This window comes from Nothobranchius furzeri, chromosome 5 (genome assembly GCF_043380555.1).
Source record: "Nothobranchius furzeri strain GRZ-AD chromosome 5, NfurGRZ-RIMD1, whole genome shotgun sequence".
NCBI classification, from domain to species: domain Eukaryota; kingdom Metazoa; phylum Chordata; class Actinopteri; order Cyprinodontiformes; family Nothobranchiidae; genus Nothobranchius; species Nothobranchius furzeri.
Window position 1 is genome coordinate 49,052,420 of NC_091745.1, and position 14,289 is coordinate 49,066,708.

At 44.9% G+C, this 14,289-nt stretch overlaps 1 protein-coding gene across 2 annotated transcripts; it reads left to right on the forward strand.

Annotated features, from left to right (window-relative positions):
- Positions 1-3,325: 3,325 nt before the first annotated feature.
- cep76 (centrosomal protein 76) lies at positions 3,326-14,074 on the forward strand. Of its 2 annotated transcripts, XM_015949344.3 has the most exons (13): positions 3,326-3,798; positions 4,156-4,341; positions 4,450-4,540; positions 4,627-4,851; positions 4,930-5,115; positions 5,939-6,036; positions 6,458-6,586; positions 6,776-6,964; positions 8,652-8,818; positions 9,429-9,588; positions 12,551-12,724; positions 13,359-13,576; positions 13,750-14,074. In XM_015949344.3, the coding sequence occupies exons 1-13, from the start codon at positions 3,736-3,738 to the stop codon at positions 13,886-13,888; spliced, it is 2,025 nt and encodes a 674-aa protein (XP_015804830.1). In that variant the 5' UTR covers positions 3,326-3,735; the 3' UTR covers positions 13,889-14,074. The 2 variants fall into 2 exon arrangements, with proteins under 2 accessions (XP_015804830.1, XP_070406947.1); XM_070550846.1 differs by lacking the exons at positions 6,458-6,586; positions 6,776-6,964.
- The last annotated feature ends 215 nt before the right edge of the window (positions 14,075-14,289 follow it).

Here is a 14,289-nt window from a genome sequence, read left to right on the forward strand (position 1 = left end):
TATTTGGAAATTATTGATTTTTGGTTTGTGTTCTAAAAGCTACATAAACAAATTACATCTTGTAAAACCTCTCATAATTCAGTCAGATTCAAAACATTTCATTTCAAGGTATTTAGTAGATGAAGAGGTTTTTTTTTCTTGTATGGTGCCTTCAAAAATGTGCTTCACAGTAATAATCTCACAGTAATTTATGTTACATTAACAGACTAAATAACAATGCTTCAACCTGCTCAGCATAAAAACAATCTATACATTTTTACTGATTGATATTTGTAATTATCATCATGGGGAAAAACAATGTGTTTATCACCAAAAATAGCCTTTTTATATTCCTTTGTAATAGTACTGATAGAGAAGAGAACCTTAAGTGATTCCCACAGACCCCCTTAAATGAGGCAGCTAGCTAACATGCTACATTGCTCACCTTCTTGAGGTTCATTGGGTTGTGAGGGAACACCTGCTGATATATGTAAAGAGAAATTGGCTGGCTCAGCCATATTGTAAGGAGAAACTGTCTTTACTCAGTTATATTGTTGCGTTGTGGTTTTATGCTCTTTTATGAAAGAGGAACCATGCTACGTATTAATTCGGAATATTAATTTTTAATAAATGAGTGAAGTGATGGTTTGGATAAACTTAGGTCTTATCAGAGAACTGCATCAAACGCTAAACACCGTGCTCTGTCTCACCGAACTCTTGTGGACCCTCTTTCGGATCCGGGCCGTGGAGGATGGTGGTGGTTCATCCAGATGACACTCAACGGCTGACGGGGAGACGTAGGTGTCGAACGGAACCGGTCCAGAGTTGCCCTCAGTACACGTTGATGGTAAAGCCATATCAAAACCCATATTTCCTCACGTTACATATATCATCAGCTGCTGATTCTATAGGGACAAGGACAACAACCCATTTACCAAATTAATTAGTCAAAATAAAGTAGGGACCTCTGAATAAATATACATTTCATAAATACTAAAAGACTGTTTGTTTAATGTCTTAAATGAGAAAAAATACTGCAAAGTAAAGTACTTGTGATTTTTAAACTTAATTTTTTTTATTCAACTTTGAAACTTTTTTGGGCCCCTGACAGCTGTGGGCCCTTAGAATCTTCCTAATCTTTCACCGCTTTAAAGCGCCCCTGCCCTCAGTTCATGAAGAAGATCCTGTTCGGTGATGAGGCAAACTTTTATGTGAATGGTGTCATTAACAAACAAAACCACTGCTATTGGTCTGACACTAGCCCACATTGGATAGATTCTTCCAAGACTGTTGGAACAAAAAAGTGATGGTATGGTATGTGTTTCCCCTCTTTATGCACTAAAGCTGGCACGTTCCCTGAGTTTTCCAGCAAGATTCCTAGATGAACAGTTTCCTGGAAAGTGGATTGGTCATCGTGGGCCAGTTGAATGGCTCTCAAGGTCTCTCTATCTGACCCCCTTAGACTTTTATCTTTGGGGTCATCTGAAGGCAATTGTCTATGGTGTGAAGATACGAGATGTGCAGCAACTGAAACTATGGATACTGGAAGCCTGTGCTGGCATTTCTCCTGCGGTGTTGCTCTCCGTGTGTGAAGAGTGGGAGAAGAGGGTTGCGTTGACTATCCAACACAATGGACAGCACATTGAACACATTTTATAAGTAGTCAAAAACTTGTAAATAACTCATGAAAGAATAAAGTTACGTTCAAACCAAGCACACCATTGTTTTTCTTGTAAAATTCCCAATAAGCTTGATGTGTCGCATGACCCTCTTCCTATTGGAAAAACAAAAATTGGATCCAAGATGGCCAACTTCAAAATGGCCACCATGGTCACCACCTATTTTGAAAAGTTTGTCTGCTCACATATACTAATGTGCCACAAACAGGACGTTGATATCATCAACCATTCCCATTTTATTGAGGTATATCCATAGAAATGGCCCACCCTGTACAGCAGTTTGAGGTTTAACGTTTGAGTTAGTCAATTGTGTTCTCAGCAGCCCCTGAAATAAATTATTAGCTTTATTGCCAAGTAAATTGAGAACTTCATATATGCGGAATTTATTTGTGGCATTTAGTGCAAACAGGCCTTCGATGAGGAAAGTCAAAAGGAAAATTAGGACGCACTGCAAATGCAAATATAAAATGCCCATGGCAGTAAAGACGTGAGGGAGTGTTCTACTGATGAAACCATAACAGAGGAAACGTTTGAGTTCTGTTGGACCTCAGACTCCTGCAAAGAAGGAAGCATCAGAAAAACTGTTCAGGATCAGAATAATCCACAAATAATCTTTGCCACCTGCATCCTGGACTTCTACGATCCAGATTGTATCAATGAAACAGATCATAATCTGTTCTTCTCATCAGTAACAGGAGGTCATAAACCACGCCCATCTACTTCCGGACCATGGGACCCCGGAAGAACAATATAAATGAACAAAACTATTTGAGATGTGAGTTGTAAGAATTTGGGTACAAAGTAAAAATAAGTATGGCGAGATGGGGCATCCTTGGCAGATACCATGTTTTAGGTAAAACCAAGCCCCCACAATGCGGGTGAAAAATTAAAGCAAACGCGGAAATGAAATAAATTGCAGTTCCACCCTCATCCGCTGGGGGCTGGTGTCAGAAGCGAGCAAATCCTCATTGACTCCCATGTTAAAAATATCAATTTCACAGCAGAAATAAACATGTTTATGGCCTGGTACCAAAACATTTTTTGGTTTAAATTATCTAGTTTACACTCATGACAACTCTGAGGGGGGTGAATTTTTTTCTCACTCTTCTGTTTAAGTGTATTAAAAGCCTAAAATTCTGTATAATTAATGAGCATCCGACCCATGTGACCGCCGCCTCAGACCCACGTGACCACAGATGGATTTCTTTGTAAAAGTTGTCCATCTTTCCAACAGAAAGATTTGCCTGGACCAACGTAATGTAATAACAACGTAACGTGATTACGTAATTATGTAAGGTTCATGTTCAGCCAATCAACTACTTTGACGTCATCGGCAGTCGACGGACCCCGAGCCGATCTTGCACCCGAACAGATCTTGTACCGACACCGGGTTCCAGTAACTCATTTATTATCTTAAGACGAGGCCGTTATTGTGGAGATGGAAGTACACATATTTTACAGTATTTGTTTGAGGAATCATCACAGATTACTCAACAGTAAGATAAATATATATAAAACGTAGTGTTATTCAGTTGGTTTTAGTATTTTATAACTTAATGTTTTATGTATTTTAAAATAAGAATTACACAAGCACAAAACAAATCAAAAGTACAGAAATTAACGCGACTAAATTGCTGACTAAATTAATTAAATTTAATTTGAACTACAACTGTGGGTCCTTTTATGGAGAGTCGCTTGCATTGATGACATTAGGATAACTAATATTAAGCCTGACTAAATTTAACAATGTTTTTAGCATAACCACTTTAAATGGGGTATTTCAATGATTAGTTTAATATTTGTAGGATTTAGTGAAATTGAAGTAATCGTGTTACCTAATAACTGATACTGTTTAGTCATTTTACATTTATTTTGTTCAGGCATCAGCGGAGGCAAATACCTGCGCGCTAGCTTTTTCGCCAAAGTTCAAACGTTCAAACTGGTCTGTGAAGAACAGCAGTACAGAAAACTCAATAAATGCACACGTCCATAGGGATTATAGCTCAGACCAGGAATAACGCTTTTATTATTGTTAGGTGAACGTTTTATTCTGGGTTCATCATTAGCCGAAGCTGCAATGTCTCTTCCTTCAGAGAAAGCTTCCGAGCTGAAGCAGAGAATCCACAACCATTTACTGAAGGTGAGCCAACTCTTTACTTATGTAGCTAGCCACAGCTTGTGTTGTTAATGTGCTGAAGCGCTCTTTGTGTGTGCGCGCGTGTGTGTATGTATGTATGTATGTGTGTATGTGTGTGTGTGTGTGTGTGTGTGTGTATATGTATATGTATATGCGTGTTTGTGTATGAATGTATGTGTGTGTGTGTATGTATATGTATGAATGTATGTATGTGTGTGTGTGTGTATTTATGAGCCAGATAGAACAAACCCAACCTAAAGTATTCTGTTAGTAAAGTTTATTCTGAAGCGGTGCTTCACTAACGTGTTTCTTGTTTCGGCTAAAGTAAAAGCCTCATAATGAGTGTTTATCTGTGGTCAGATGGACATCCATGGGAAGATCCGAGAGCTTATTGCTGAGACTCTCGGAGAGGATCAGGGCTCAGGGCATCGCTCTCTGTCTGAGGCAGATGTCCTTCGTGTTCTCCAACGCAGAGGCATCATAGACGATGTGATGAAAGATCTCCACTTTACCCAGGCTCCCCTGCACCATACAGATGTTGTTCAGGTTAATAGCTTTGGATATTCCAGGATTAAAATGCCAGATAACATTTGAACCTGATCAAAAGCAGAGTCCTTTATTTAATTTCCTAACGAAATCTGCTTGTTTTGTTAGGGAACAGCTCCAGATGCAGGACTAAAACCTCCTCCGAAGCCCACCACTCATTTTGGAGTGTTTAACCCAGACGTCCCTCTGCATATGAAAAGTAAGAAACTTTGCTTACATCTATAAAATATCAAACTGCACAGTTGCACTGGTTGATGTTTTATTTGCACTCCTCATTTTTCTCAGCCAACGTTGATCCATCTAGACGGTATCTTCATCTCCAAGTTCTTGGAGGGAAAGCATTTCTTGAGCACCTCCAGGAGCCAGAGCCTTTACCTGGTCAGGTGTGCTCTACTTTTAAACTCTACCTACACTTTCACAACCAGAGGTTTCACTCTAAACCAGTACCCTGTGCCTGTGAACCTGACCTGAGGGAGGGTTTCCTGCTGGAGATGCACAAAGATGGCCTCGGTAAAGGATGCAGCTGAATGAGTACATCAGCCCTTCTGTAGTCAGCTTTTACGTCAGAAGGTTTCTGTGGGATTACAGGAGATGGCAGTAAGATGGTGGATGCCACAGACATGCTGTCCATATGTGACCCGGTCCACTTTGTGCTGATCAAGACAGACACCTCTGGTGAGACAACACTTGTCTCCTCCTACTTCCTGGACTGGAGGATAGTTCTCAGCTCGCCAAGTGGCAAGACGTGCTTTGCAGTGGAGCTGATGGGAGTTGGTGAGCAACACACACAGCTGCTGCGCTAGACTCTGATGTTTTTAAAACGGTGAGAATGGATAAAAGTTTAATAAGTTCATCTTAAATCCCCTTTTAAATGCTCCAAATGAAATCTGTGTTATGAACACAAAGCTTTGCATTGGATCGGTTAGCACATATGGGACAGCAGGAGTTTAGGAGCTGGAGCGGCTCGCCCAGTAATCAGAAGGTTGCAGGTTTGATCTCCACTCCGAACAGAGAATGTTGCTGTTGTGTCCTTGGGCGTTAACCGGCCTTGGTCGGAGGGACCGGTGGCGCCAGGGCAGCTGTGGCTACATCATAGCTCATCATCACCAGTGTGTGAATGACTGATTGTGTTGTGAAGCGTCTTGGGGGGGCTGTAGAACCCTAAGAAGGCGCTATACAAATACAGACCATGTACGAAACCCCTCAACAAACAAGCCATGTTACTTCAGGGCGGGGTCTTAAAACGTATTAAAGGATGATAAATGAAATCAAGACCCTTATGAAGTCAAATCAGTTTAGTAAAATCTTTATTTGTTTAGTGTTGATGTGTCCTTTAAGCTCGTTTATCAGCGGTCCTCTCAGGGTTACGTACAGCCTCGCTACAGAGGTGCCAACGTGATGTATCCTCCTCACTTCTAGTCTAAATGGAGACTTCAGTAGATGCCAGCATGAAGAAGGGCACGTTTGCAGAAGTCCAAGAGCTCCACAGTTGGACAGCTGGTGGAGACGTGTAAAGGCCTCAGTGCTTGTTGTCTTTCTGCTCGTGCTTTGATTACAGACTGCTGCAGTCTTTGCTGATAGGTTTGTGTGCCACCAGGAAGTGAATGCAAAGTCCCAGCTGGTGTTTTAACTGTCAGCCTGGAGCTCTACCCTCCTCTCTCCAAGCACCTGAACAGTGATGTCATCAGCACACAGGTCAGTGCAGCAGATTCTCTTTACCCAACTGTTCAAGAAAGGATAAACAAAAGCAAACATGGAGACCTTAATGAGCGACTGCTGGTTACCGTGGTGACCCTGGCAGCTTATCTAACATGTCTTCTGATCTTGGTTCTCTTTCCTCTTCAGTGTTACACGTCAGCATTTGTTGTAGCTGAACTTGAAGTTTCTTCAGATTTTCAGTTTGCAGCTGAATTCTTCCTAAAATCACCTTTTATCTAAGCTTCCTGTAGTTTAAGGTTCCTCTTTTATTTCTGAAGGACCCTAATCTCTGTGGTCTAAGACTGAATGGTTACAGCAGAACTCCATCACTGTGCTCATGAAGCGACGATCTGTGGAAACGAACTCAGAGCTGTGAGGGAAACATGTTTGCTGATGATGTCGTACGCCCCCCCTTCAGCAATCCCTGGAGAGACAGAGGACAGCAGAGAAGGAGAGGCTCTTCCTGGTTTATGCCAAGCAGTGGTGGAGAGAGTTCCTGGAGATCCGACCTTCTCACCAGTCCAAACTGGTGAAGATCTTTGCTCAGGTCAGCTATTGTTGCTGAGTTCTGCCTCCCTCTTTAGCACTTCACATGCAAGTGACCACTTCCTCTGAGGTCTACTGGCTCTCTTACAGTGTGTGACGTGGTTTTGGGAGGAGAAATTCTCACACTTCAGCCTTAAATGTAATCTCTGAGCATTCCCTGATTTGTGGGGGGTGTCTGCACGCTTGACAGGATGAGAACGGAGTCAACAGACCAGTGTGTTCGTACGTGCGTGTCCTTCGTGCCGGCCGCCTCCTGGAGAGTCCTCGACAGGCCGCCCGCTTCGTCAGCCTGCTGGCTCACCAGAGGCCTCCAGTGGTGGGAGGGGGGGCCAAGCAGGAGCAGTGGTGCACATTACTGGCGTTCCTGTGCCGGGGGAAGGTACGTGCCTGGCGCTTCCTTTTGTTTCAGGACCGAGAAACACGTTTAGAGAATTCTCTCAACATCCACCTCGTAACAAAAGAGGTTGTCACAAACAGACATCACAGCAGATCCCAGCGACAAGAAACGAGTCCAAGGTGGTCATCGGTGTTTATACCAAGTCCTGTAGGGGGGTTAGGGCTATCAGTGAGCTGGTGGTGTTGGACGGTACTTTTTTCATTTAAAGGTGGACGACATGTAAAAGCCATGCGAACAGGCTTCATTTTGAAAAGTAACAGTTTTAAGGTCCAACCTTCTGTCTACAAGCCCTCGCTCTATAGTCATAGGAAGTGGTGTAACACCTGGTGCAGCGGATACGGTCAGAAACATGACGTTCTCTTAGGTCTTTTGTTGGTTCGTTCTGTCTTTGGTATGTTCTTGCTGTGTTGCTTTTCTAACGGCGTTGTTGGTTCTCTTTTAAAACACAGAAAAGGTTTCTTTTTACCTTGCTGCTGACAGTTTCGTTCGCGGCTGCAAACTTCCTCAGAGCTGACGCTGATGGTGGCGTCACTTCCTACTCCGTTTATCCGCGGTTCGTTCTGCGTTTCACTTCATAATCCATTACAGTTTAGTAAAAAAGAGTTTTTCACCTGACATCAATCAATCAATCAATCAAAGCTTTATTTGTAAAGCGCCTTCCTCAACCCTGTCAGGAAGCCCAAGGCGCTGAACATGGTACAGTAGAAGTACAAATATAGTGAATAAATCAAAAATAATAGCAATTCAGAAATAAAAGCAATTCAAATTACAAAATACAAATGACATGTTTCGACTGATGCCTCGAGCCATCATCAGAGATCGCTGGTGCTTCCGTTTGTCCGCGGGCTGCAGAGGACGGTGTTGAAGTCGTGTTTACCTGACCTGTAGTTTTCCACCTTTTAATAGAACGCTGTGGGTTTGGGGCTGTAGCTGCATCGCTTCCCTGCAGAGTTCTTATAGAAAACTTGTATTACCTCCTACATGCAGGGTGAGTGTGCTGCACTGAAAACTAACTAGCTTCCTCCTCTCAGAAATGTGGCCCGGCTGCCCTCGCATGACCCTAACTTCTGAGCAGGGCAGTGTTGTTCCTGAGGTCATCTTGCCTTGATGGTGGGGAGTTTCCCAGACCACCACAGGATAAATGTTCAGTTCCTCTTCTCTGTGAGAGGCCGGCGAGACAGACGCAGCACAATTCTGGCAAAGTGGTCCTTGTCAGTGGTGATTTATGAGTTTCATTCCAGGGAAAATTAATTTAGCCCATCAGTCGCCCACCTGTTCTGGTGCTGCCGTCCACATTAGCACTTCTGTGGAACATCTATCATCTAGCAGTCCCGGTTCAGCCGAGGCCTCTTCACTAGAAGGCTCGTTCAGCTGAAATGAGAGTAGTTAGGGTTATGTCTTCTTCTGCAGACTCGTCGCATATGAGAAAGCCCGAGAGTGCACCAAAAAGACTCATTCAGTTTTAAAACATCACAGGTGCTGCTGTTCCCCAGTTTGGATAAGAAAGATTTGCTGGCAATACAAGATTTGTGGTCAGTCGATCAAAACATAACCTAAGATCTCCCCAAGGTTACTTAGGATGATGCACAAACAGCTTAGGATCTGACAGAAGTAACTTAGGGTATCGTAAAAGGTGACTTTCCTCGTCCTGTGTGCTTTGTCCTTCCAGGGAGACTGTGAGGACCATGCTGCTCTCCTGTGCAGCCTCCTGCTGGGCTTTGGTCTAGATGCATACATGTGTGTGGGCACCAAAGCCAAAGGTGTTTCACACGCCTGGGTCCTGACCCGTGGAACCGACGGGACCATCACCTTCTGGGAAAGTCTGACGGCACATAGGTGCATTTTTAACGTTTGTCTTTGACATTTCAGAGAAAACCTAATTAGTCCACAGTGGTCCTTTGTTTTAGTGTGTGTGTGTGTGTGTGTGTGTGTGTGTGTGTGTGTGTGTGTGTGTGTGTGTGTGTGTGTGTGTGTGTGTGTGTGTGTGTGTGTGTGTGTGTGTGTGTGTGTGTGTGTGTGTGTGTGTGTGTGTGTGTGTGTGTGTGTGTGTGTGTGTGTGAGAGAGAAGGAGAGAGTGAGGGTGTGTCTGTGTGTGTACGTAAGTGTGTATGTACATGTGTTTGCGTTTTGTGTGTGTGTGTGTGAGAGAGAGAGAAGGAGAGAGTGAGGGTGTGTGTGTGTGTGTGTGTACGTAAGTGTGTATGTACATGTGTTTGCGTTTTGTGTGTGTGTGTGTGAGAGAGAGAGAAGGAGAGAGTGAGGGTGTGTGTGTGTGTGTACGTAAGTGTGTATGTACATGTGTTTGCGTTTTGTTTATCTGTGTGTGTGTGTGTGTGTGTGTGAGAGAAATAAACAGGATTAACTCAGAGTCTTATGATGAAATTTCCCTGAAACCAGCAGCCAGGCTTTGGCCCACAGGACATTTATTTCCTGTTTGCGTGATCAGATATCTGCACCGAGCCGTTGATCCAGACGCACCTCCCCTGGCCCTCCAACCCAAGCCTTCTTCCCCGTACCGGACCGTGGGCTGTGTCTTCAACCACCAGAGCTTCCTGGCAAACTGCCAGCCCTCTGATGCCGTAGAGCTCTGCGTCTTTGACTTCCAGGTCAGAACGCATTTTACCACAAACATCGGTTGTTCTGGCTTTTTGTTACTGTTTTAATTTGCTTTTCTTAACATTTAATGTTCCATTTAGACCCAGGGCCACTTTTGGCCCGCCTCTCATTCGATCTCTCCTGCAAACTAAGATAATAATGAATTTATCTTAAAACAGCCTTTAGCTTTTAGACCAACTAGCAAAACTATTAGCTCTGCAGGTCGGTCTAGCCACGCTCCATTGTAGCTTCAGCAGGTCGCCCATTGGCCTGAACAAGCTGGCTTTTAAGCACGGTCACTGAACTCTCACCCTTCCTATCGGTTAGCATCCTTAGGCCATGCCCCCAACACGCTGCTTAGATGCCCCCAGGGAAGTGCAGTGGTTCGGTGAGACTGACCACTGGATGGTCCAATGGTTGGTTCTGGTCCAAAAAGTGTTATTGGTGGAGGTTTTTAAACAAATATGAGAACCACTTCATCATTTTTTCTATGTCCACAAAACGTTTATAGCTATACTATGTTAGAACATTGTTAGAAGGCATATAAATGTTTCAAGCTAGCTCGCTATGCAGATTTGTTGTATCTTTAACGCTAGAGCCACCAGTAAAGATGACGTCAGCTCAGGAACAGCGACATGGCTTTAGAGATTTAGACGTGAACTTTTCTTTAAGATGAGCAGATAGATAGTAAAGGCGCAGTATGTAAGAGGGAAACTTCACACTGTTATTCTGGGAGTTTCAGGCTGCTACTGGTTCGGATCAGCTCCAGAAGATTCTAGCTAACAAACAAAGATGATTCATAACCAGTAAGCTGATCAGTAGATAAATGAATGGCCATATCTGGTGTTCGCACTCTTGGGTGTTTTACGGTAGGGAGCCCTTACTCCACTTATTACGGTAATATTTGTCCAGCATCAGAGGAAGTGTGCTTGTTTTCACCTTGCTGTTAGCTTGATGTTCGGAATGACTAATCAAAGGAAGTGAAACGCCACGATTGACTCGTTATTCACTTCACACAGTTTTCACTGCAACATCCACTTATTAGTGATTGAAAAGTTAGCTTGAGACATTATTCGAGCTGACTATTTGCTTCTAAATCACTGTTAGCATTGTTAGCTCAACGTTAGCCTCTAATCTGCTTCACCTGATGTGAGAGTAAAACAAAAAGATGCCGTGGCTTCTTAGGCGTACAAGAAACAACTTCTGGGTCGCTCCTGTTTACTGGCTTCGGTTCTTTAAACAACTCTGGAGCTTTTAGCCTGCTGGTGCTGGGTTACAAATGCTGGCTAAGCAGCGTTAGCTTGGCGGAGACTGCAACTTCCCAAACTCACTGGTTGTAAACAGTAGCTATGTCCCTCTTTAGCCTTTGAAAGGAGGGAAACTCCCACAGCTGGGTGGTTTCAGTGGCCAGAATATATATATTTTTATAGGATTAGCCTAATTGCTGTTCTTAGAAAAGGCTAAAGCCTTTGTTGTTGTAACCAATCCAAACGCCCTCTGCATCTGTTTCTCAGTTTTAGGACACACTTATGTATTCTTGGCAGCAGGGACTTAATGAGGTAAAATTCAAGTCCAGCTTTAGATTTTCAGCATCAAGGAACTTGATTTGAAGAAGGTTTAGTCCAACATTACATCTCACCAGCTCTCAGCCGTTTTCTAAACCTGGTTTCTACTGAGCATTGTCCTCATGAGATATCTGATGTTTATGATGCCTAGGCCAGGCTTTCCCTTCCTACCAGGAGCATTTCAGAGCATTGCATCTGCAAAGTCTAGCCTGGCCTTCCAGACTTGCCCCCGTCTATTCAATGCATGAAGAAGCATTGGCATGGCTGGCTAGGCTAGGCTAGCAGAAGCATTTCAGACTGGTCCCAAAAGGTCCCAAAATCACAGGAGAATTGCAAGAACATGCGTAATTTCACCAGATATCCAAATGTCTGTGATTTATTTTCTGTTCTTTTTTCCTCCAAGTAGGCCATCCCAGCTGATGATTATTTGTTGGTGGTTAAGCAACACACTGCTCCTGTGTTTGATTTCCTGTCTGGTGCAATCTGAACTGCTGAGCTTGACTTGCTTTGGAAGAGTAGCGTGTAAAAAATACACCCTGTATGTAAATTTAGTGGAGCTCCATCGCTATGGGACGCGTCCAAAACACGCCGCTGCACGTCCAATGGAGACAAACCTGCTGACTTTAATGTCGGCTGTTGGCTATTACACTTGACAGGCGTTAGGCGGGGATTATGCGTCCGGTGGAAAGCTGGGGCCGATGTATAACTTTTAAACTCGGTGATTGACTTATGCCATCTATATTTAGTGTTTTTACAAAAGATCAGAAATCATGAAAGGTCCGTCACCAGTTCTACAGGCTGTCACTCTAGTGGCGCTAATGTCCAGTATGTGTTGGTGAATGAGTGAAGGAGGAAAAAGGGTAAAGTGCTGTGTTGAACTCGTGTGTTGCTGCTACTAAACCTGAACGCTGTGATGCGAACTGACCAGAGCAGGACTAACGCAGGTGTGTGTGTGAAGGACGCACGGTTTCCGCTGGATTTGGTGTTTGGTTTACCCACACACACACCCACCCACACACACCCACCCACACATGCGCACACACACACACACACACACACACACACACACACACACACACACACACACACACACACACACACACACACCTTCTGTTGGCGTGATAAGCCTCAGTGTGGAAATCTTCTTTATGCTGCACAACAGAAGCGCCTCTAAGAAAATCTATTCAAGTAAATAATGATAACTGGAGGGCAGGTGGAGGGTGACGCTGGCCTGGAGCAGAGAGATGCCCATTGATTGCTATCTTCAATCATTGGCCCAGTAGGCAGTTTGTGGGCAGGAAGATTGCATCAGTTTCATTTATCAGCAGCTGTTGTCCTGTTGTGTTGCCCTGCAGAAAAACACCACATTCCTAGCGGGCTCTTTATCTGGCCATATTTTCTCCTCCAGAACCCGTCACGCTGGAAGGCCATGAGTGAGGAGGCTCTGAAGTCCGTCTGTGCCCCGGCCTCCAACACGTCTCTGCCCCCGTTGCCTCCTCTCTGTGCCCCGTCTGTGGATCCTGCTGCAGCCAGCAACCAGCTGGAGCTGGAGATGCGCTACCTGGTGTCAGAGCACAGAAAGGTAAAGCCTGGTGGTGGAGAGAGAGAGAGAGAGGGGGGTGGGGGGAATGAAACCTGCAAATTCATCCAACAAGCATGTTTTACTGAGTAAATTAGAAAAACAGACCCGTTATTTTTACCGGTTCTTCATCTCAACCCTCACCTCTGGTCACGAGCTGTGGGTAATGACCAAAAGGTCGCTAACACTAGCAGCAGAAATGAGTTTCCTCCATAGTGTGGTAGCCTTAGAGAGAGGGTGGGGAGTATCTGAGAGAGTCTCAAGTAGAGCTGCTGCTCCACATGGAGAGGAGTCTGCCTCCTGACTCCTCCCAGGGACATGATTCAGGCATGTCTGCCACCAGGGGACACCCGGTCCACTTGGGATTTTATCTGCTAGTTGACCAGGGCAAACTGGGGGATCCCGCTGGTGGTCACCGGGGAAAGAGTGGTTTTGGCCTGGAGCTGCTACATCCGCGACCCAGGCTCAGAACAGTGGAGGAAAACAACTGGAAGGACAGATGTTTGGTCCAAAGACTCACAAGTTAGCGATGACCTGCAGGTGCTTTACATGTGGAACTGTTAGCGATCTTTAGGAGCTGTTGGACCACTTACACCTGAGGATTAGTTTGTGGGTTCTGCTGGGTCTCCCTCTCCAGGACCTGGATCTGGCCACAGTCTGGGATGACCACCTGTCCTACCTGCTGTCCTCAGCCCTGTCAGCCTATGAGACGGAGCGTTGTACCGGTGTCTCCTGTGGTAACGAGGAGTTCCAGGACGCAGTGAGGAGGGCCGTGCCAGATGGACACACCTTTAAAGGCTTCCCCATACACTTCCTGCACCGCAACGCTCGCCGAGCCTTCGCTACCTGCCTCAGGTGAGAGCTTCCTAACAGCAGGGTTGTTTGTCTCTATGTGTCCCTCTGGTGGACTGGAGACCTGTCCAGGGTGTCCCCTGTCTCTTGCCAGACACCTGTGACCCTACTCAGAATGAAGCGGTACAAAAGATGAATTAATAATTCTGTGGGCTTTCTCCTCTCCCTCTCCCCAGGTCTCCGTTTTGTGAGGAAATAGTGAGTTGTCGTGGCGACCACGTGAGGCTCGCTGTGCGTGTTCGGGTGTTTGTGTATCCTGAGAACGCGTTTGCGGTGTGGCTCATGTTTGCGTGTAAATACCGGTCTGTTCTCTGACCAGCGGCTAGAAGATCCACAGAAAGTGAAGAACGTCGTCGTGTTGACACCTGGACCACAGTCGTCCCAGCTGGTTGTGTGGTGGAGTTACAGAGACACTTGTTTGTGACTTTTTTACATTTGTAGTGTTTTTCTTTTTGTACAAACCTTAATTTATTTTTACAAATAAACAGAAAACTGTCCTACTAGCTTGTGCTTTTCTAATTATTAAAACATAACGCCCTGCTGGTGGTGGTCCGAGGGACCGGTGGGGCCTGCGTGTCCCAGGGTGCATCACCACCAGGCTGGGAGTGGCTGGTTGTGTTGTAAAGCACCTTGGGGGGTTGTAAGACTCTAGAAGTTGCTATATAAATACAACCATTTACCATTTTGGTGTTGGAACGCTTTCAGCAGCATGTGGG

Coding starts and splice junctions, on each gene's coding strand:
- cep76 (XM_015949344.3), top strand. CDS start 3,736: ATGTCTCTTCCTTCAGAGAAAGCTTCCGAGCTGAAGCAGAGAATCCAC. Junction 8,819..9,428: donor GAAAGTCTGACGGCACATAG/GTGCATTTTTAA, acceptor TTGCGTGATCAG/ATATCTGCACCGAGCCGTTG. Junction 12,725..13,358: donor TGGTGTCAGAGCACAGAAAG/GTAAAGCCTGGT, acceptor CTCCCTCTCCAG/GACCTGGATCTGGCCACAGT.